Here is a 24,491-nt window from a genome sequence, read left to right as displayed (position 1 = left end):
CCCCTAGAACTCATACCCCAAATAACACACCTTCTGAAAAAGCCCTTGGGGGAAATAATTCCCTACTAAGTGCTCACGCTGACGTCACTAGCCCTCCCCTTCCCCCCTTTCACATCTAAGGGACTATTTTATCTGTCCCTTGAATACCAACCAGCCCAAATACTCCGCATCTCTGGGGCCTGCACTGAAGAAAGAAATGATTTTCCTAAATCTGTGAACAGGACAGTTTTTTTTTTTTTTTTTTTAATGTCAAAATAAACCATCTGCTTGTACAACTGTTTCTAATTACTCCTCTGCCTAGACTCCGCACTTGAGGGGTTTGGTACCAGCACCCCGCCCAGAGCGGTGCCGCTGCCCAAATCCTCACAGGCAGGCAGCTCATCAAGGCACTCGCCCCTCCTGGTAGAGGCCCGACCCGCGCGTCCCGGTGTCTGGTGTCTGTGTGTCCCTCTACGGGACGGTCTGCGCCGGTGGCACCTCTCCCCACCCCCGGCCCCGAGCGCCCCCCCCAACCCCCCACACACCGGGAGCCCCACCCTGCAGGAGCGCAGCTCGCCCCGCGCAGCCCCGGAGCTCAGCATGCGTCTTGCAGCCATCAGGAACTTCTTGCTGCTGGCCTCCTCCCTTCTCTTCGCGGGGCTGTCAGCTGTTCCTCAGAGCTTCTCGCCATCTCTGAGGTAAGTTTGGTTTGTTGTTCTTTGAGACCGACCTGCCTTGCTTTGTGTGGCAGGGCTTCGAGTTTGCAGGATGGCTGCCCAAAGCCAAGAGCAGTTAGAAAGTTGGCCACGGGGTAAACTCTTTCCAACCTGTTCTTATTCCTTATATGTCTGCACTGTGTGTTGCTTCGCGTCTGTCCTTTTACTTTTCCTTCGGAAAAATACAGTGAATAAATATAGATATATAATCTCCTCCTAGTTTAATACATAGCAGGAGGAACTTCTGCCATGAGATTGAGGAAATCCTGTGTACCTACCTGTGTGTGCTAGCTATAGCCTATAAGGCAGAATTATTTCACAGGGTCTGCATTACATTATTGTATTGCCTTTTGAAAGAGTCTTTGAGGCACATGATAATAACTAAACTTTTTTAAAGTTTATAAGCACTGCTTAATGCAACTAGGAAAATATTATGTCCTACACTATCATAACATCTATAGCTCTTCCTACATATCCCTCTCTTCTTTTTCATAAAAGGCTGCTCCTGGCCATCAGATAGCAATGGGACTTTTTCTTTTATTTATTTATTACAATTTCTTTTAATGTTTATGTATTTTTGAGAGAGAGAGAGAGAGAGAGAGAGAGAGCAAGTGGGGAGGGGCAGAGAGAGCCAGAGACACAGAATCTGAAGCCGGCTCCAGGCTCTGAACTGTCAGCACAGAGCTGGGCGAGGGTTCCAACCCACAAGCGGTGAGATCATGACCTGAGCTGAAGTCTGACACTTAACCCACTGCGCCACCCAGGTGTCCCAGCAATGGGACTTTTTAAAGTGTACTGAAAAGTCAGCCAAATGTCATGCTTTGCATTCATTTGCATTTAATCAAAATGTGCATATAAGATTCTATGCCAAGCCATCAAGAGGCAGGGCTGGACCACCTCTGTCCACTTGGAAGGCGGTCGGTCCTATTCCTAGGTGTGCAGGTTACCCCTCAACGTTTGGGTCATTCTCTTGTGATGGCCCATGGCTGGGGCTCGCTTGGCCCCGGAGAAATGTGGAACCTCAGACTTCCTTTCTGTGAAGTTGAACTTCGCCAAAAGGGTGGTTGGGGGGAACGTGGGCTCAGAGCAGAAGGGGCTGTGTCTGCTCTTGACCATGGCCCTGCTGTGGTTTGTCGCCCTTGCAGAATTGGGCCGGGTGCCGCGTGCAGGCTGTCCCGGGCCGAATCGGAGCGCCGGTGCCGCGCGCCCGGGCAGCCCCCAGGGGGCGCTCTGTGCCATGGCCGCGGCCGGTGCGACTGCGGGGTCTGCATCTGTCACGTGAGCGAGCCCGGCATGTTCTTCGGGCCCCTGTGCCAGTGCCACGAGTGGGTGTGCGAGACGTACGACGGGAGCACTTGCGCAGGTAAGGGGGGGGCGGCTTACCGCGGGCGCCGGGGGCGCACTCCCCGCAGGGGTTTCTGCCACTTTTCGGGGAGAGCTGGCGGGAGGGGGCCCTTAAGACAGCTCTCCAGGAGGTGACTGACTTCGCGCGCGCGGGTCCTCCTAATGCTCCTCCACTCTGGAATCACGTGTCTCAATACTTTCCTCCGCCTCAGGGTCCAAACTTAAGTAGAACTAATATTGGTAAGATTCACTCACTTGATTATAACTCTAGCTTGCCTCTATTTTAGTTCCTTATTACACACTTAAATCTCCAAACTTCCTCACCAACGGAGTTAAGCTGGTGGGTTCCTCTACCCCAATCGCGTATGTTAATCATATTTGTAGAACATAAACCGGTATTTTATTTTTACCAAGGAAACGCAGGGGGAATATTACCTTCCTAAAATCCAGCCGCGGTAGGTTGTGTCTTTGAACTCCGATTTGCCTTCTTCCTCTTAGGGTATAGTTCCCAGAGGGAAGTGCATATCAGAAGACTGTAACAAGGGAAAAAATAAGCAGACCCAAATCTACTTAAAAGCGATTGCTTTTGTGTTGTTTTAGCCGCTTGGGTTTTTCAGCTGCAGTGAAGCTTGGTATTTTGGAAGGAGTGGAGTCAAAATAAATTCATTGCTCGTGTACATTTTTAAGGAGTGATTCAGGTTGTGATATTGGAATGGGTCAAGCTATCTCTTCATAGAGAACCCCCCCCCCCACCCCCCCAGCCTATACCACTTTCACATTTACTTAGGGCCATTCGTTGACTTAGGACCAGAACTTCTGTTGGGTGGCTGTGAATGATACAGATGCTCCTCTGTTAGTAAAAGGACAACACAATGGATTCTAACCAGGGTTTGGCAAGTTTGTGGGGGAAAAAAATCACAACGTATTTTACCCACAATGTAGTGAAGAGTCCAACACTAACAGTGATGAAGAGTGAGTTTATAGCAAAATGGTTTTTTGCTTGGCACCTGGGCCCCGAAGTGCATAGTGAGAATACTTAAGACGCACAATGGAAAAGTAGTCATGTAAGTCATTTGGAGGGGAACAGGTGCTTCTATGTGGCTTTGTTTACCCTGTGAAGGCTGTGGCTCAGCCCTTCAAAGGTACTGAATGCCACAGGTTGTTACTCTAACTTTGTCAGTTCCACAAGCTGCTGTATTACTGAGGACAGCCCTTTGGAATGAAAGCTAAGTATTGTCTAATATTTCGTTCCAATTCCACTGTTACCTGACTTCTCTGGCTTGTATTGCCTCTGGCAAGGCCTCTTCAATATCACGGGTTCTGAACACATTTTTTCATTGGAAACGTAAGAAGAAAGATGCAGTCTTGAACAGGTGAAACTAGTTACAGGTGTCGTCAGATAAAAGTTCCCTATTGAAGAAGCTTATCTGGGTCCTTTCTGCAAAACTATGCAGAGGGAATGCTATGGTATGTAGTGTTCTTGTTGATCTCCCGTGGAAAGTGATGTGTTGTTTCCTTATAACATCTCACTGCATTCTTTCCTCCCTGATAGGAACAGCACTGAATCATGCGTGGTTTTGTTTGCATACGTGTGTGTTCCCCTGGAGGCAAAATGCTTCTCTTTATTTCAAGGCTGAATGAGATAACTGTGTTCATTTGCAGTTCTCACCTTTGTGACTGATGCCCATCGAGGCCTGCTCTCCTGGGCCTGGTGAGAATCTGTGCCCGCAAATGCTCTGAATACATCTCCCAGGCGAATGAGATCTTTACACACAGCACCTTTGAGGTGCTCACCAGCTTGCGTCCCTTGTTCTGTGCTTCAAATTGAGCTTTTCAATTCCGTCTTCAAGAACAAGTTCTTATATTATAGCGAGTAAGATAGAAACATAGCAAGTTGCCTTTTATGTTTTTATGTGCACCTGGGCCTTTACCTCTATGGTGCTTTCCAGAAATAGAGTAGCTTCCAGAGACCTCCCCCAACCCCTTTGAAGAAAAGAAAATCCTGCTCCTGGTAGTGTATCACTGAGTCATTAATACTCTGGGCTTTGGGGGAAAGAGTTCAGGAGGCCGATCCCAGCCCCACCACTTAATAGCTGTGTGAACTTTGGCAATTCCTTACACTTTCTGAGCTTTGATTTCTTCATCTGCGAAATGAGAGTGATAACATTACCTATTTTACAGGATTGTTGTGAGCATTAACACATGTAAAATACTTAGAATAGTGTTTTGCACAAAGTGCTCAGTACATATAAATGTGTGTGGATGTCTATAACGTAATATTATTATAGTGACGCACAACATGTGAACTCGTATAGATAGATAGATGCATAGGTAGATGGGTAGCTAGATAGCCTGGCTTTGTCTTTGTTGGACATTTGATGCAGTGAGAGCAGTTTGGTTTTTGTCATGTAGCCTGGGCCTGTTATTGATCCAAAGCTCAAAAGGTCAAGCAAGGATAGCTATTTTGGCCAAGCCTCAGAGCAGCTGTATTAGATACACCATGCCCTTTGAAAGTGAAGTCCTTTGGGATTTTTATACTGTGAATCATAAGAAAGATACTTATTTTAGTTTGAGCCTGCTTGAAAGTGATTATGTGTATACTGTCATAAGTGGTTTATTTCTTCCAGTTTCCACTTGTTCGTGGCCCATGAATCTTCCTTGGACTTCTGTAGTGTAAAGGTCTGGCTCAGAAGTTGTTCCTGTGTGTGTCACAGTCAAATGAGAAGTAAACTAATTTGGGTGGGCTATTTCTTTGAGAAGAGTAAAATGTTTGATTTTATAAAAACAAACTTTCAGCTAGTATTTGAGAGCATCTCTGAATAATCCCCTGAACAAGTATGATTACACTTAAATAAAATATTGTTTTTTTTTTAAGTTTATTTATTTATTTTGAGAGAGAGAGAGAGAGAGAGAGAGAGAGAGAGAGAGAGAGCGCAAGCAATCAGGGGAGGGGCAGAGAGAGAGGGAAAGGGAGAATCTCAAGCAGGCTCTGTGCTGTCTGTATGGAGCTCAGTCTCAGGAACTATAAGATCATGACCTGTGCCCAAATCAGGAGTTGGAAGCTTAACCAACTGAGCCACCCAGACAGACCTAAAATATTGTTGTTGGTTTTTTTTAATCTATTCGAATCATTTTTTGAAATGTATCACTTAAATGAGTTTCAGTTTTAGTAACTGGGAAGAACTAATTGAATTGAATTTAGCAAATACTTATGGAGTGCTGTATATTTACTAGATCCTCTGCTGTTGAAGGGGTATAAAGATGTGGAAAAGGGGGGCTCGGTTGGTTAAGCGTCTGACTTTGGCTCAAGTCATGATCTCGCAGTCTGTGAGTTGGAGCCCCGCATTGGGCTCTGTGCTGACAGCTCAGAGCTGGAGCTGCTTCGGATTCGGTGTCTCCCTCTCTCTCTCTGCCCCTCCCCCACTCACACTGTGTCTGTCTCTTAAAAATAAATAAACATTAAAAAAAAAGTTGACACAAATGCTTAGAACAGCATTATTTATCGTAGCAAAAAAAAAATGTGGAAAATATGACAACTTCCTATTGAATAGGGAGGTGAAAAGAAATACCAAATACCTGTAATGCAATGCAGAATATACTCTCTATAAATTTCTGTGAGAGTTCTATTGAGACAGGAATTAAATATTGTGGTTAAAACACTTGAGAAAGAGGTAGCTTTTGACATAAATCTTTGTGTACAGGGAGGTTTTTAGTCCAAAAGGTGGACTATTGGAATTCTTGGGGAAGAAAAATTCAAGCAGTGGTTTAGAGGCATAAAAGCATGTGGGTGTGCTTGGGAACTAGTGAGGTATCTAGGTTTGGCTTTGGCTGGATCTTAGGGCTGTGGGGAAACTACTGGAAGATATTTTGAGTTACACTAGGACATACTGTTTGAGAGCTCTGAACCTGAATGTGAAGTCTGTGCTTAATTAAGCTGCATATAGGAGCCATGATGTGGTTTGAACATGGGAGCAATGGTTAGTACTCTGACCCATGAAAATTAACAGGCTGTCTGAGGGCACGGCAAGTTGGGGTAGACACTTGATGGGGAGGAACTCCATTTAGATACTATTTAAACTGTAGCCCAAGGGAGTGAGAATAAGAACTATGATGATTTTAAAAAATTTTTTCTTATTAAATTAAAAAAAATTTTTTTAACCTTTATTTATTATTGAAAGACAGAGAGAGACAGAGAGTGAGCAGGGGAGGGGCAAAGAGAGAGGGAGACACAGAATCTGAAGCAGGCGCCAGGCTCTGAGCTGTCAGCACAGAGCCCGACGCGGGGCTTGAACTCACAAACTGCGAGATCATGATCTAAGCCGAAGTCGAATGCTTCACTGACTGAGCCACCCAGATGCCCCAAAACTATGATGAATTTTAAAGACTTATTGAAGGTACAGTCAACATGCTTTAGTACCCACGGATGAGTAAAATGATAAATCAGTGACTGGAAGTGTGATAGAACTGGTCAGGAAAAAGAACCAGATGACTCCTAATCAATGGCTAAAAATCTTTATTAGAGAAAAAACACTTCTTTGAAATCTGAAATTGCTGTAAAAATGAAGAATTATAGCTAGCCGAATGAATTTGGACTTTATTGGTGGTGGAGCTAGAACTAGATGGATCATGTCTGAATTGTTAACTTAGGTTAAATTGTTTGTATCCTTAACCTTGAGCCAGCCATCTGATTTCTCTGAAATTTAGATTCTTTTTTTGGAACGTCTTTATGGATATAAAGAACCTTGCATCCTGCATTGTATTATTCAGAATAATTTTTATATTTATGTATAAATATATTTAATACCCACATAATTATGCATTTATACACTAATTCATACTATGTATAAAACATTCTTATAAACATTGATTCATGTATATAAACTGAATATAAAAGTAATTAAAATACATGGAAATACCCCTATTATATAAATAGTAGCATTTTTTTTCTCGCAGATATTTCTTTTACATTGCTAAATAAATGGTATGAGATTTTTTTTTAGTTGATTTATTTATTTTGGGAGAGAGACAGAAATAGAGAACAAGCATCTCAGGCAGGCTTTGCACTGTCTGGGGCTCGAACTCATGAGCTGTGAGATCATGACCTGAGCCGAAATCAAGAGTCAGACACTCAACCGACCCGAGCCACCCGAGTGCCCCAAATAGTGTGAGAATTGTATATGATTATTCATGAGAACTGGACTTCCTGGCTCTTTAGAGTCAGTCTTAGGACTCTTTGATCTGCTTTTCCTCACAGTTGTGTTTTTCTTGGATAGTTGTGTAATTCCCTCCAAGCCTATTTTGTGGAATAGGCTCTTTGGTTTTTCCTTTCTTAGTCATTTTCCATTTTCCACCTTCTCTTCCTTTCTTCAAACCACATTCTGGTCTTCCTTGCCCACTCCTTTGACTGTGTCTGCCTCTCCACCTTGGTATTTGCCATCATGGTTGCTTCTTTATATTCCCTCTGTGCCCCCGCATGGGGCACCAAGCGCGTAAGACCATTGCCTCTTCTTTACCACCCCATTGAGTAAACGATTGTGTTGAACAGACAGACCCCACTTTCCGCATCACCTCCTTTCTTGTGTTTTCATCATGGTCTTAACATGTCCTTAGTTTTGGAGAACACATTCAGGAGTTCCCCACCACTAGCTCACTCACTTCATGCAAGCCTCTTGGTTTTTTTTAGTTCTACTCTCTTAGGTTCATCCATGTTGGATAAGTACATCCTGTCTTGCCTCAAGGGACACATAAAAATGAAAGATTTTCATCTTCATTTTCTCCCATCTGTACTGCTTTATTTGTAGAGTACTCTGCCATTCAATGATAGAGACTGAAATATCTTGTCGTGGGACCAGGTCATCCCCACACCTTGATAATCTAGAAGAGTGTATTTATGACATGATGGTGTTTAGATCAAGTAGTGTCAATGTGAGAAGTTCCATGGTTATTTTTCGAGTAGAATTTCCCCAGAAAGAGAAGGGGACATACGGGAGTGAGTTTATTTATATTACAAAATTTAAATTTTCAAAGTAAAAACCTCCTTCATAGGGTTCTCATAAGCCTCCCATATACTTTGAGACATGATGCTAAAATGGACAGCTCATGTCTCTTAATATCTTAATCCCTAAAGCTTCTCAGCTCTCTGGGACTCAGACATAGATTGTCGAATCTGACCTTGTGATTCCTGATGCTCAAGGTTTGGAGGCACGTGATTAATTCCATAGCAGCAGAGATTTTGGATAGTGTTCTCTGTCCTAAGAATTTTGAGGAGTTATGAAGTAAGACATTTTGCTCAGTTCCATCTCCTGCCATTGTATTCATTTTCTGTTGCCCTTATAACACATTACCACAAACCTTGTGGCTTAAACGACACACACGTATTTTCTTATAGTTTTGTATGTCAGAAGTCCCACAGGGTCTCCAGGGCTAAGCTGGTGGCAAGTCTGTTACCCTCTGGAGACTCTTAGAAAGAATCCATTTCTTGGTCATTCGACATTGAAAGAGTTTAGTTTTATGTGGTTGTAGGACTGAGGTTGCGTTTCTTTGCTGGCTGTCAGCTGGGGGTCTTTCTGAGCTCCTAGAGGCCTCTCTTGGGTCTTTGCATGTACACTTCTACATCTCAGAACCAGCAACGAGGTGTCAGATCCTTCTCGTGATGTCGTCTTTCTGAGTTTCTTCCATTGTTACATCCTCAAGATCCATAATTTTAATCACATTGGCAAGATCCCTTTTGCCATGTAAGCTATTGATGGGTTCCAGGAACAAGGATGTGAGCATCTCTGGGGGTCCTGGGACGTGCACGAGGAGGAATGCTGTAATGTGTGGATGGCAAGAGAGAGAAGTTCCAACTCCATTAGTACCTGGCTGTTCTTGTGCTGCATCTAGGATGCCAGTGCTGCATCTTTTCCTTCCTTTCAGTGCTTATCTTCATGATTTAATTTCCCTGGCCCCAGTCTTTCCCACACCACTGCTGATAAGAAACACCATGCTTCTGGTCCAGATCATAAAAAGTGACTTATAGCCCAGCAATTACCTACATTCGATGCCTGACACTATCACTTGCCAACTGTGGGCAAGTGACTCAAACGTTTGCAACTTCTGTTTCCTTATCTAGAAACGGGGACAATAATATTATCAATGGGGGATAATAATATTATTTGCCTAGCTAAATGCAGGAGTGATTAGTGAGTCAATGGAGTTAGGATGCTTACTTATGTCAGATGTCCCTCTTCTACCCTCGCTTGATACTCAGTCAAACGGTATTGACTCCCAAAGAAGTGATTTTCCTCCCATGTTGTATCTTCTTCCGGATTTAAGTCTATGTTCACCTTTCCTCCTTTGACTGTCCGTGAGTTTTTGGAACTATCTCAGCTCAGTCAGCGTGCCTTCTCCATCGTGTCCAGGCTAGGTTGAGCACTCAGCCCTGGCCATCTCCAGCCTGAGACTTACTGGGTAACATTCCAGCTCACTGGATGTCTAAGTTTTTGACCCTGGTTTCTATCTATGTCCCAGGAGGTTGACTTTTGTGTTCCTGTCCCTGCAAACTTCACCCTGATTTATGGTTCTGGAACTTTTCTGTCCCTGCAGTCTTCACCCTGATTTATGGTTCTAGAGCCATGCCCTAAATAGTGTGTGGTTAGTCTTTGAATCTGGAATTTTTTTTTTTTTGTCATTTTCTTTACTGGAAACCCTAAGATTTCTGCAAATTTGCAGAGTTTACACTCAGTGCATTGCTGCTTCTAACCCTCACCTCCACTGAGATTTCTGAGTTTCCTGGCCGTTCCTTCATCTCCTCTGAAGCATTGATCTCAGGTGGGTTGAACCCAGAACCCATTCCTTTATCTTACAAAAATGGGAGAAACAACACAATACAAAACAAAGTCAAAACAACTTACTTTCACAGAGTTTTTGAGTATTTAGTGAACATCGCTGAATGTTCTGGAGACACTGGAGCTGGGCTTGTTGAATCCGAGGAACATAAATAACTTAAGATTCACTAGTAATCACTCTGGTTCTTAAAACTTCCACTTTTTCAACGAATCCCCTTTCTGAAAGCTAAGTGTGGATGTGTGATGGAATTCTGGTCGAAGAGATGTAAACAGAGACGTTGTGGGGGCTCCCAAAGGGAGCCGACTTGCAGGGAGGTGTTTGTTTTGCTCATATACCCTCCTTCCTGCCTCGAATGCACCTAGTCGCAGTGGCCCCCTTGCATCGAGAGATGAATATGGCGGCCACCTATGAGGATGGCTCACCCCCAAGACAGGAGTCCTGACTTTTGGAGACAATGTGGAGCTGCCACACTAGTCCTGAACTGCCTGCCTCTGCACTGTGTTTTACACATAAAAATAATTAATTTTGTTTCAGCCCCTGTCATTTTGGGGTTTTCTGGCAGCTAAAAAATATAATCCTATCAGAAGCAGTGGTTTTATTCAAAAAGCTCAAGTCTGTTAAAACAGGGCCATGGGGACATTTGTATAGTGGTTGAGAACTTGTACTGGTGACAATGGTAGGGCTGGGTTCCACCCCAGTTTACCTGCTGTGTGGATTCCAGAAGTTTGGGTGAATTCTGTAAGACTCAGTTTGCTCATCTCTGAAATGGGATATTGTTAATACTCTGTGGAGAGTTATTGCAAAATTTAAGTGAGAAAATACACATGAAGTATCTAATAAAACAGCCGATGTAATTGTCATTCTAAATGGGAGCTATTATTATCATTATTAAACCTAGAATCTCTAAGGAGATTATGCTAAGGCAAAAGGGAGTATGTCTTTGCTTTAAGTGTATTTACTAGTAGTCGAGTGGTCAGTTATGAATGTATATTCCCTGTACCTGTTTATATATTCAACATATACTGCTTTTTTTGCCTAGCTATTTTTATGGGGTTATTATTTCTATGCAAAGATGTAATTTTTCAAAATCTGGTTGCCAGAAATTAAATTACCAGAGAGAATACAAGCATTGTTTATGTATTTAAATGTTTTTTAAGTTTCCCATCTATTTAGTTATCTCTGTATTTAAAATTGATTAAAACACAACACATGTCTGCTACAAAAAGTCAAACAATACATAAACGCATGGATAAAACTCAGTGCAGTGGGGTTGAATTTTATTCAGGGAACAGATTCTACATCAGCACGAAATCAGACAGTTGAAGTTTAAACATTCCCCTGACAAATCTCCAAGGAAGGCCCTGTGTTTGAGTTGATTACACCGTCTCTCAGTCTAGCACAGTAAACACTAGTAAATGAGTGTTTACTCCATGGCTGTTTCTGTGTTTACTCCATTTTTGGTTTCTGGCTGGATATCAGAGGAGTATTAGCTGGATTGTTCATTTGGGGACCCTTAGCTGGGTGGGATGCTCACAGTAGAGACATATACCAAGGACATCAGCCCAGGGAAACACCATCTCTTTCACACTCCCCTCTTGTCCCCACTTGGGACCTCCACTCACTGGATGGAATAACAGAATCTCTATACTATTTAAGTTATGATTTCACTTTCCTTTACTGCCAAGTATTTACCTCAACACTGAAACACATACAATTGATGTCAGGTAAGCTAAATATGTGTGTGTTGTGACTCCTCTTTAGTCTGTTCTTCAGCATAACCTCTGGCGTTAATCAATATTAAATTTAGGGCATATACTTCCCTGTTTTCCCATGCTTATATACACGCCCATGTTATAAATGTGCATACACACTCACAGCCCTGTTTCTCTCCCTCTCTCTTGTTTTTTTCTCCTTAAGAATATATCACAGCTCTGATTCTAGCTTAATAATATATGTGGTGGAGAATTGGAGTGCCTGGCGTGCCTGGGTGGCTCCGTGGGTTAAGTGTCTGACTCTTGATTTCAGCACAGGTCATAATCTCATGGTTTGTGGGATCAAGCCCCATGTTGGACTCTGAGCTGAGCATGGAGCTTGCTTGGGATTCTCTCTCTCTCCCTCTCTCTCTGCCCCTCTTCCCCCTGCCTCTCTCTCAAATTAAAAAAAAAAAAGAATTTTAATAGGTGTATAATATCCTATGGTAGGGATATATTGCTTTATTAATAAACAATTTGCCTATTAGTGAAAATTCTGGTTGCTTCTAGTGTTTGTTATTGTTTTATTCGTTGATGTAGGAGGATGTTTTATTTGTTGATGTTTTATTTGTTGATGTATGTACACATATGTGCGCACAGCTCCCTAGCTCCCTTATTCTTGCATGTACACACAGACATTTCCACCAGGATGACTGAGTCCCAAGACACATGTGAGGGAGTGGTCAGCCAAGAGAACTGTTAATGGAAGTGTCTTCACACATTGCTGATCTTGGCGGAGGGGAACTTCAAATCAGGTGGAACTAGGAGATCCGAAACCTTTGTCCTGAGGGAAATTTAGATTCCAAGCCTGGTGTGGGATTCAAGGTCAAGAGACATATCTGAAGGGGAGAAATATCATACAACAGCGACCGAGAGTACCAGGGGGATTTACCAGGGCATTTTTAGACCCCCTGCATGGGTACATTCTCAAGCTATTTTCCATTAACTCTTAAATTGGTAAAGACAGAGAGCTGCAAGGTGGTTGCAAATCTCATTTTCTTTGGAAAAGGGTGCTTTGTCTTTTCAAGGATCACATTTCCTGGCAAATAAGAAACTATATGTTGTAATAAAACTCATTCTTCTGTCTACTCTAAATCATCTTACTTAAGGCTGGGTGGAAGAATGATAGCTTTATAAAGGGAAAAGAAAAATAAGACCTTTAGAAGGATGCTCATTGGCTTGACCTTGAGTCACCTCACTGCTGACTTATGCCGGAAGACAAGTTTCTCTGCCAAGAGCCCTAGCCTCCTAATTGTATATAGTCACTAGTTCAAGCATCAAATTATTCCAAGTGAATAGTAACCCACTCCAGTTTTGTGTTTTACTATTTTATCTGGATACTTTCTGATGAAGGCAGGCCAAAAAAAGTTGTTGTTGTTGTTGTTTTTTAAAGAGGTCGATGAGTTTTGGTATTGCTTAGAAACTTCTCCTATGGCAGGGCCTTAATGGCAAATTTATGATTTAGTCAATGGGAGAGAGTAAGGAGGCAAAATCAGAAAATCAAAACATGGTAAATGTATTTCCTAATTGGCCATTACTGCTCTTTGAAAGCTATCATTTTCTGCTGTGCAAAATACTTAGACGAAACTAGTTATTTTTCTAAACAAAATGACTTGGCCACTTAAGCCTTTTCCTCTCCAAAATACAAAAGGCAAGTTATGGACTTTTTTTTTCTTTCTTGGTCAACATCATTAGTTATATAAGCTCCAAGAGTCGTCCTGACATGAAATAATTCATTTGTTTTAAGAAGAAAAATATTTGATTTCTAGCTGTGTCCTGGATAGACTTCAATTGCCTGCTTGGATGGATTTGAGCCTTAAAATTAATGCTGTGTTAGTAATACAAAGGAGTAATGGGAAAATATCTATTTCTATTTGAGTATGCTTTGCTGGAAAATATTTTCATACATTTGAACTCTCATTCAATTCTCATATAACTTTTAAGAGGTAGTCAAAATTGTTGTTTTCCTGCTATCATATTAAGGAACCCTAAGAAAAATTTGCCCCCCAAATCCATAGGTGGCTTCTTCTTGAACATACTACAGTTGTTCTGAAACCACATATTTAGGGTAAATATTTTCATGAACTTGGAGTCCTGAAATAACATAATTTTGAAGTACCTCATTTTTGTATTTAAAAATATATCTTCTGTTGATTTTTTTTTCTTGGAAGAGCAGATTTTCATTCTCATTTCTGTCTTATGCCAGAGGTAGCAGGTGTAAAAGTTCCAATACTGGGCAGAAGAACACCTTATTCATTTAGTATCAAAAGAAGTCTGGGTAGCAGAAAGCATTGGGACTAAATGTCACACCAACAAAGAGCATTTCTCTCAGCTGTAATTGATATTCTCAGAGAGATTGCGTTTAGCACCGACTCTTATCAAAATAAAGGTTCTCCAGAATCAGCAATGAGAGAAACTTTTCTATAACCTTTGATTTTCAGGGTCTATAAGACTGAAAGAAAACATAGGAGAGTTGAATATATATTTGTTACTTTCATGGACATTAACTAGTTTTATTTTGACTAAGAAGAATAAATCACATTCGAGAGAATCTTTTGCTCTTATAAAATTATTCATAATGTGAAATCCAGATATTAAAATACATGCCATTTTTAATATATGTATAGCCTTTTTGAGAACAAAGCAATGGGAATCAGCATAAATGCACAGTGAGAGAAGATAAGTGTCTATAGAAAAGTGAACAATTTTGACTGGGTCATCATGAGGGTGTACTTTACTCTTTGGAGGTGGGTATGTCACTCCTCAAACTGCCTAGGATTCTTGAAATTCTAATCCTTCTATATTTCATCCCTGCTAATATGCCAGGTATAGAATTTTAAGAGTTAAGAGTGGCAGTGCACTAATCTGTTGTTAATATAGTCTCTAGTGAAGTTAGTAATCTTTCCTTTGGGAAAGCTAAGGGAGCAGGTTTGGATAGGATGGAAATGTAGAAGCACACTGCTCTGGAAAGTGCCTGCGAATTGGAATTAAAAAGCAAAACCAACAGTTCGTTTTCCACTCTTGTTACTTCCTGTGTGACCTTGCTTGAGTCACTTGCTTTCTCTCAGCTTCAGTTAGGTTAAATTCAACAAGCATTTATTAAACACCTACAAAGAGGTGACTAGCAGAGGACAGAACATGGGTGGGTAGGAGATTGGAGCCATCAGAAAGCAGCAGGTGCTGAAATCCAGTGACCGCTGGTTCAGGAAAGGGGTGGAAAGATTTTCATGTCGGACAGTTGACCACTGCAGAGAGAAGGCCTATTGCCTTCAGCTTGCCTTGAAAGCTTTACTTTCTGAGAATTTTTAGAATTCTCATAATTTAATAGTTAATGAGTGCCCAATGGCATACCTGCATGGCATTCTACTACAGACATTAACATTCTATAAAGTAGACTTGGCATTTGTTAAATTCCCAACTGTCAGCACACAGCCTATGAGAATACAATAAAAGAATATCTGTGCACAACTTGAAATTTGCCCACAAAATAGATATCAAAAGCCATATCAGAATCATAATAGTCACATCAAAAACCACAACAGCCTCTGCTGCCCTCTACATGGAAGAGAACTAGTCAACCTGGGGAGAGTGCCTAGCATGAGTTAGAAGAACATGCGGTGAGTGATGTGTGCGGGATTATTTGCAGGAAATAGCGACAGTATAGAAAACAATTCCTTTCAAAAAGGGCAACGTTTTATGAGATACACTCTAGAGAGGGAGAGACAGGGAGGGAAGGAGAGTCCCAAGCAGGCTCCATGCTATCAGCACAGAGCCGGATGCAGGGCTTGATCTCATGAACCCATGAGGTCATGCATGACCTGAGCTGAAATCAAGAGTCAGATGCTCAACCGATCAAGCCACCCAGCCACCTCTGTATGGGATATACTTTAAAAAACATCTGTTTAATTATAATAACGTATCTTACAGTGTTATTATGGAATTGAAATAAGGTAATGATGATAGTTAATATTTATTTAGGATTTGCTCTATGCCTCTTGTGTTAAATTCTCACAGTAAACCTACTGGGTGGGTCATCTTGCCATTCTAAAGAGAAAGAGCTGGGCCTGAGAAAGATTAAATGGAATGTTCAAGATCATATTTCATCTGACACCAAAAGCTGTGCAGTCACTCTTGTGTTGACTTACCCTGTTTTGCATAATGCCACCAGGTAACAGATGCCCAAGAATGTTTAAATTCCTTTTATGCAATTTCCAGGGCAGGAGTAAATGTTCTCTAACATTCTCTCTTAGGACTTTATTGCTATTGCTTCAAGAATTGCTGCAGGGGTGCCTGGGTGGCTCAGTTGGTTAAGCATCTGGCTCTTGACTTTGGCTCAGGTCATGATCTCACGGTTTGTGAATTCGGGCCGTACATTGGGCTCTGCGCTGACAGCATGGAGCCTGCTTGGGATTCTCTCTCTCCCTCCCTGTCTCTCTGCCCCTCCCCTGCTCCTGCTGTCTCTCTCTCTCTCTCTCTCTCTCTCTCTCTCTCTCTCTCAAAATAAGTAAATAAACATTAAAAACAAAAGAATTGCTGCATTAAAAACTACCCCAAAATTCAGTGGCTTACCAAAAACCACCAAAAACAAATCTATTTCCCACTCTTGGGTGGGTAGTTCAGCCATGACTCAGCTGCGCCAGACTGGATTCCGGAGAGCGGGCTGAGCTCCCTGTCGGGGTGTGCTTTTGTCATGGTGGGTCACAGGAGGGCTAGAGGGTAAGAGGAAATGCTCAGTGGTCCTTAACGCTTTGAGTCGCCTGCCCATCGTGTCCACGTACTGTTGGGCAAAAGGAGTCACATGGTCAAGCCCCATATCTGTGCTCTGCTTTCTCCTCCACATGGCAATGTGACATGGCAGGAGAGAGCCAAGCTGTTGACAGCAATTATTCTATCAGCCACAAGATTTAACATAGGTATTCCAATATCGTGGCTCCTCAGTGAAATTAGTTGATTGATGTGATTATAAATATCTGATATTTAAATTTAATTTGGAGGTAAATATGTTTCAGCTTTAAATGTAACCATATTAATTATACAGTAAATTATATTGATTTTTATGAAGGGGTAAGAAAATTAAAAAGAGAAGAGCAAAAATATATACAGAAGCTAGTATTTGATGAGGGAATTCATCCCAATCTCATAAAAATGCGTTCTCTAAATATAGACTTAATGTCCTGTGAGTCAAAGGGGAAGTGTTTCTTTCCACTGTACCTAAATATACCCAGTCTGTCATTTTTCTGACATCTTTCAATGGGTCTTTGCAGAAATGCGTGCTCCAAATGCTATACAATACGGTGGTTTGATGAAAACCAGAATACTGACATATGTCATGAGACAGATTCAATGGTTGTCTGTTTTCATGTGCATATTTAGTACGCCATTGATCTACTTTTTGCTAAATTACATGTTTTAATTTTCACACATTTTCCACCTCAAAAGAATATTTTATGTAGGATAATGTGTTAGGTGACTTGAGTTAGCTATTTTTGGAATTTTTTTTTAATCTTCTGAGAACGTCAAAAAGGCAATGGAATCAGTCAACATATTTGGTAGTATTTAGATTTCTCATTTTCAGATTTTAAACAACAGCAGAATTCAATTTATTTAAGACTCAAGAACTGGGGTACCTGGGTGGCTCCGTCAGTTGGGCGTCTGGCTTCGGCTCAGGTCATGATCTCCCAGTTTGTGGGTTCGGGCCCTGCGTTGGCCTCTGTGCTGCAGCTTAGAGCCTGGAGCCTGCTTCGGATTCTGTGTCTCCTCTCTCTCTCTCTCTGCCCTTCCCCCGCTCATGCTCTGTCTCTTTCTCAAAAATAAATGAACATTAAAGAAAAAAAAAGGACTCAAGAACCTAAACAGTTTTAAATTGTGTGAGCTGTCCCACAACCATTGATTGGTCAGGCAGACGTTGTAAACTGCAACACTGTTAGGTAGGTCATTAACTTAATAGAGAACGTATTTCTTATTTCTAATGAGGAGCCGTAGGTCCCTTAGGGACTAATTTTCCATAAACCTTGATTTTGAAACTCAAATTACTTAGAGTTTTATTGGAAGTCCATATGAGTACAAATGTTTTTGAGGAAAATATGTGTGTAATTATGAAAAACTGTGCCCGTATAAGTTAATCACTATCTTTAAGAGTTGAAACTCTGAAAATGGACTGCTTTATCATATATAAAGATCCAAGAATTTATATAAAGATAGATATAAAACATAAGAAATACATATTGGTGTTGTATGTATATAATTATCAGGTATTTTTTAAGCAACTACTATGAATTAGACTCTACATTGGTAGCTGTATGGGGCTATAAAGATTAAAAGATATGAGTCTTGGGGCAGCCTGAATGACTCAGTTGGTTGAGTGTCTGACTCCTGACTTTGGCTCCGGTCGTGATCCCAGGATCCTGAGATCCAGCCCAGTCTCAGGCTCCGTGCTGAGTGTGGAGCCTGCTTAAGAGTCTCTCTCTCTCCTTGCCCCTCCCCCACTGACATGCTCGCTCTGTCTCTCTCTCTCTCTCTCTCTCTCTCAAAAATAAATAAAAAAGATACGATTCTTTTTTCTTAGGAAATGTGGTAGGTTTGAAATATAGGACAATGCAGTATTAATTGCAAAGTGCCTTGCATAGGAGGAGTTTGAGCTGTTTTGAAAATAAGTAAGAGATTAGTGGGTATGTAAGGAACTGGGTTCTAGCCGGAGGGAGGAAATTAGCAAAATCTGGAGATGGGACATCATGGACACTAGTCCTGCTCTCTGAGGTCAGTGGGTGCTTTCCGAGGGGTTCTCAGGGAGAAGTCTGCAGAGAACTGTGAGCAGCTCATAGGCAGCCTTTCAATACCAAAAAGAAAGGAAAAAGGACTGTGGACAGCTCTTGGCAGGCAATGGTGAGCAGAGAATTGGATTTTCCAGATAGAAATTTCGGGACATAGATCTTGGGATAAATGGAAAGAGAAAAGCCTTTAAATGGACAGAGCAATGAGAAAGCTATTTTAACAGCCAATAGTGAAAACTAACACTATTCTGAGTGTGGTGGTGGCCATAGAAAGAAAAGGGAAAGGAGGATGCTGGGTACATTGTTATATGCATGATGGAATTGGCAGGAATCAAGGAGGGGGCTGGGGAGGTAGGGGCCAGACTTATTTGCTAAATATAAATTGTTGTGGTCACACTGGTTTTTAGATACTCCAAGTCCTGGAATCTCCAGGGACACCTGGCCTCTTCATAACTGGAAATTAAAGGCTTAAGTCTCTGCCAACTAGGGAACGACTGCCTGGCTTTGGTGCTAAGCAGTGGTACTTCTTCCTCCTTGCTGGTTAGATACCTTACCTATATGCCACCTGGGAGGGTAGAAGGGGCGACTTTGCGGCCGTAAACAGGAAGTTGAGAAGATAATGGTTTTGAGGGCAAAGGGAGCAGGATCCATTGTTCCTAAAACAGCCATCTGAGGGTGGTGAGTGGTGGCCAAGGGACACATTGGCTCCCAAAGACTGCAGTTCATCCCATAATGAATGGGTACCAGAACCGAGACGACTAAAAATTCAGTGACTCCTGCACAAAATGTCACATCCAGATAAGTTTCTAAAAAATTTTTTTAACGTTTATTCATTTTTGAGAGATGGAGATAGTGCACAAGCAGGGGAGGGGCAGGGAGAGAGGGAGACACAGATCCGAAGCAGACTCCAGGCTCTGAGCTGTCAGCACAGAGCCCAATGCTGGGCTCGAACTCACGAACCGCAAGATCATGACCTGAGCCAAAGTTGGATGCTTAACTGGACTGAGCCACCCAGGCGCCCCTATAAGTTTCTAGTTACTTAAACACGTATTTTTATTTTGGGTGTCTGGGGCACTTTGACTCTTTAGAAATACATAACTATTTCTCATTAGAATTGCCAAAGATGAAGGAGAAATGAAACTACAGGTTGTATGTTAAACACTAGTCGCGACTCTTAAGTATAGTGTTTTTTACTATATCCAAAGTAAAACAAGATCTGTGTTGGTAATTACATTCATTATGTAAAAATAGCTTCAATTTCAGTCCATCGAAATAAAATTCCATGTGAAAATATCAGAAACTTTCTGCTATACAGAAAAGAAGTCTAAGTATTAATTTTTTGTGTGTGTACCTCTAGTATTTGATTACAAGATGCTGAAATTTAACTGAAGTAGGTAAAACCCTTAAATATACTATGAAATGTATGTTATTCTGTGTAATAATTGCCTCGTGAGTTTCCTTCCTATGCTTTTCATGTATGAACTCCAACATGGAATAATTCAGGCTTATTTGGGGGCCAGCTGTCTTCCATATACTCATAGGTATTTCAGGTAGGACATCTTTTTGGGGTCCAAGTAATTGAAAACCCAACCCAAACATGCATAAGAAAAAAATTACAGGGGTATCTAGGTGGCTCAGGTGGTTAAGCGTCCGATTCTTGGTTTCAGCTCAGGTCGTGATCTCACGGTTTTGTGAGTTCAAGTCCTGCATTAGGCTCCCTGCTGACAGTGCAGAGCCTTGGAATTCTTGGTCTCTATCTCTCTTTCTGCCCCTCTCCTGCTTATGCTGTCTCTTCTCTTTCAAAATAAATAAATAAACTTAATTTTTAAAATTACAATTTATCAGCCCACTTAAATGAAATACTTAGGACAGTGTTTCTCAAGGTGTGTTCTTGAGAACAGCATCAACTAGGTACTTTTTAGAAATGTGAATTCTGAGTCCCCCTCCCCTACAGTTTACTGAATCAGAAACTCTCGAAGGATACCACCAGGATCTACCTGTGGGCTTTGCCTCCCCTGGGACCCATTTCCAGACTCCACATTGTGGCCAGTAACAGCTTTAACTACCCATCATCACAACACCTTGTCCAGTAGACAAGAGAAATGGTTTCACCTCGAGCTGAGTCTTTAATACCAGATAGAAATCTGGATAGTAACTACATGGATCAATATATATGGTATATTTTTATTTTATTCAGATCTCTTTAAAAGAGATAGTCAGAGGGGTAAGCATTTGACTACAGAGAATACCAGACAAAAAGGGACGAGACTTTAGAGAAAAGCAGGAGATTAGGTGACTGGGATGATAAAGACTATGTGAGAAATGAGAGAAAATGGTAAATAGTATATAGATCGGCAACATGGGTTTTAATATTTTAAAAATCTAGACCCCTTGCAGCTTTAAAACTTCATAAGCTATTTAAATATCATGTTTAATATCATAATCGTAATCATTCATGCTAATTGCTGTTCTCTATGGCTATATTACTGTTCATTTATTTAATCAGTGCATGTGTAGCACTGTAAGGGACATACGCACATAGCCAGTAGTCACATCTTATTTTGGTGAATTTTACACAAAAAATGGTCAGCTTTTTAGTTTTTTTTTTTTTAATGCTTTCTAAATTGCATCAACCAAAAGGGGAAGACTATATAAAAATACATAAAGAACTACCTAAATGCATTCTTAAGGTCAATATTTTACAAGAAAATACTCTTTATAATATCTTTTCATAATATTTCTTGCTTCAAGATACTCCCACTGATTTTGGTAACCCATCTTATTTTTTGTGACTGTATCGACTATATCTTTAATAGATAAAAATGTGCAGGTTTACCTGAACACATTAAATTTCAAAAGAGAAATGTGTAGTTATAGCTCGAGGGCAGGTGTTGTGATCCTGTCAGATTGCTCAAGCTAATTTTGAGCCATGTCAGGTCAGTTGCTGGGAGACGTTTGAGGAGCACAGGAAATTATATGGAGCCTGTTGATAACAGCTTGTCCTTATACTGTGACCTAAAATAATACCAAACCTGCCACATTACCAACACTTTTGTTAAAACAGAAGTCCCGTATTGGTGGTTTGCACCAACCTCACTAAAAAAGAGGAAACTAGAAGGATTTAAAAATACGGTTGCAATTGTTGACATGTTGACAGGGAAAATAAAGTTGGCAATTATCATTATGTTGGCAAGAAATTCTTTTAAAAATATACTTGATGTATAGTTAAATGATTTCAGTTGTGTTTTCCAAGCTTGGGTGACCCTAAGTATTTGCTGTGGTGTTTTTCTGTTGTCGGTTCCTAAATCCTTCTTCTGGAGAAGTGCATTTCGTAAATGTGTCTGTCTAGCCAGTGTTCCAAGTAACGGTCATGCTCAGATGTAGCGGCAAAGCACTGGCCTAAAGTATGGGATTTGTATAGTTTTCAAGGAAGTGAATGTGGGGAACTTTTAGAAATATTTCCAACCTCAGCTTATATGTTTTATTTCCTTCCAGTTCATTCCATTTGGAAAGAAGGGTTAACCTCCCTAACTCAAATGGTGCCTGGGAAGAAAGAGGAGTGGTCAGCTCGGTTTATGGTCTGTGTGCAGTTGACGTAGGAGGGGCCGCATACAGCCACGCAGAAAGCTGGAGGCCAAGGAGGTGGTGACAATAGACCTCTTGGGTTTGGCTGGGATAGGAGAGGGTTTACCGAGGAGGAAATTGGTGGGGGTCCCCAGTAAATGGAGATACTGATATTTTCCAAAGGATGTTTGGGTGACACAAGCCAGGTCTGTCAGACCTGGGAGCCAGCCTTGCGTTTAGCACTCAGGGGAGTGTGTAATTCCAAATGAGGCTGAAGTCAAACGAGCAATAGCTTTCTGTATTAGAAGGCATGGTCTTTTCAGAGCAATCTGCTCTCTCTCTCTCTCTCTCTCTCTCTTTTTTTTTTTTGGTAATTTTAAAAGGAGTATAGGTTTTAGTCTGATATATACTCAACAGACTCTATATCTTAATTTAAAAGAGCAGATGGCATTTCAGAGTTCATCCCTTTACTTTAAGTGGGTTAAGGACATATACCTGCTTAGTTTTCCCATGTCTGTTGTAAAATTGAGATGCCTTCAGGAACTGACACTGAAGATTCCAGGTTATAGGCTTTGTAACCAGGAAGACTTAAGTTGACTCTTACCTCTACCTTGTAAGAGCTGTGTCAGGATGTAAAAGTTTCTGAACCTGCCCCATGGCTGTCCTTGTCTTTAGAAGAGTAGGAAATTTTTTAAAATGTTTATTTATTTTTGAGAGAGAGAGAGAGAGAGAGTGCACAAGTGAGCGTGTGTGGGGGAGGGGCAGAGAGAGAGGGAGACACAGAATATGCAGCAGGGTCCAGGCTCTGAGCTGTTAGCCCAGAGCCTGACACGGGGCTTGAACTCACGAATTGCGAGGTCATGACCTGAGCTGAAGTCAGACACTTAACCAGCTGAGCCACCCAGACACGCTGAGTAGGACTTTTTTTTTACTAAAATTTTTAAAATTTATTTATTTATTCTGAGAGAGACAGAGACAGCATGAGTGGGGCAAGGGGCAGAGAGAGGAAGAAAGAGAGAATTCCAAGCAGGCTCAGCCACAAAGTCTAGTGTGGGGCTCGAACCCACAAACCATGAGATCATGATCTGAGCCGAAAGCAGGAGTCAACACTTAACCAACTGAGCCACCCAGGCGCCATAAGGCATTTTTGAAAAAAAAAAAAAAAAAAGGAGTATGAGCAGGGGAGGGGCAGAGAGAGAGGGGGGGACAAAGGATTGGAAGCTGGCTTCTAACTGATAGCAGCGAGCCCAGAGGGGGCTGGAACTCACAAACTATGAGATCCTGACCTGAGCTGAAGTTGAACGCTCAACCAACTGAGCCACCCAGGCGCCTGAAAAATAGGACATTTTAATTGAAAGTGCTATTCACTGAGCATATACCGTGTGCCCAGACATCATGCTGGGCATTCTATATACTGTTCGTGAAACTCCCAGTCAGCCTTGTGAGAGAAGCATTCTTGTGTCCTGACAACAGCAATAACAGTATTCCTTACAGGATTTTTGGCAATCATTAATGTCACTAACGCAAACAAACAAAAATCATGTTCCAAAAAAGGGATCAAATTCTACTTCTTTTTGACATAAACTGTGTACAGCTTTGAAATGACAGGGCTTCTCCCGCCCCAACTTCCACCCATTAAATTTTTATGGAACTGTTCCTCATCTATTAACACATGGCATATAAGAGGTGCTCAGTATATTTCAGTCCCCTTTTGATGTTTTGGTGTGTGACTTGGAAAACCCAGATGGTGTCGTTGAATATTTATGGGCTTCAGGGTTAGAAGAATATTGGGTACATAGAATCTTATCGATCTTGGATTGGCTGGGCAACACTGAGGGGTTCTTTTACCTCTTGCAAGCCTATTTCTCTTGGGAAGAATGGAAATCATCTCACAGTGTCCTTAGGAAGATTCAGTGAAATAATGTAAGCTCACCTATCACAGGGATTGACAAATAATGGATAATATTTTAAATGTAATACACTTGAATGACAATGTGCAGAATAATTGTTTATAAATGCAAGTCTACATCCTGTAGCAGGAAGATTAGTTTTCTGAAAGGTGTGAATGTAAATAATGTTAGAGGACTATGCTTTTGAGTGATATTTGGTAAGATCCATTTTTTAAATGTTTATTTATTTATTTTTGAGAGTGAAAGAGAAAGAGATCGTGAGGGAGGGAGGGGCAGAGAGAGAAGGAGACAGAGAATCACATGCATGTTCTGCATTGTCAGCACAGAGTCCGATGCGGGGCTTGACCTCATGACCTCGAGATCATGACCTGAGCTGAAATCAAGGGTCAAACACTCAACCGATTGAGCCACCCAGGAGCCCCTGGTAAGATCCAATTTGAACCGAGGGAGCTGGTGAAGTTTTGTTTTATTTTTTCACACTAAAGGAAGAAAGCCTGACTGTACTGCTGGGACTGAGGTCAGTGGCATGAAAGAACACTGAAATACTGATGCACACTGCTAAAATAACATTCAGTTTGTCTGACTCTGGTGAAGAAAGAGAAACCAGTGAGAGGTAGACTAAAGATCTTG

The 24,491-nt window shown here is 41.5% G+C and overlaps 1 protein-coding gene across 2 annotated transcripts in view; it reads left to right on the top strand.

Moving 5' to 3' along the window:
- Window positions 1-289: 289 nt before the first annotated feature.
- ITGBL1 (integrin subunit beta like 1) overlaps window positions 290-24,491 on the top strand; it is a 206,581-nt gene continuing 182,379 nt past the window's right edge. Inside the window, exons 1-2 of one of the 2 annotated variants that reach the window (XM_040487122.1) lie at window positions 290-677; window positions 1,841-2,058. In XM_040487122.1, coding sequence (XP_040343056.1) covers window positions 580-677; window positions 1,841-2,058 — 316 coding nt within the window. In that variant the 5' untranslated portion in view covers window positions 290-579. The remainder of the gene's footprint in view (window positions 678-1,840; window positions 2,059-24,491) is intronic. The other variant, XM_040487121.1, reaches the window with a different exon arrangement.

This window comes from Herpailurus yagouaroundi, unplaced genomic scaffold, assembly GCF_014898765.1.
Source record: "Herpailurus yagouaroundi ecotype Mexico unplaced genomic scaffold, PumYag 164, whole genome shotgun sequence".
NCBI lineage: Eukaryota > Metazoa > Chordata > Mammalia > Carnivora > Felidae > Herpailurus > Herpailurus yagouaroundi.
Note: the sequence above shows the minus strand (reverse complement) of the source record. Positions and strands in the feature narration are given on the sequence as shown.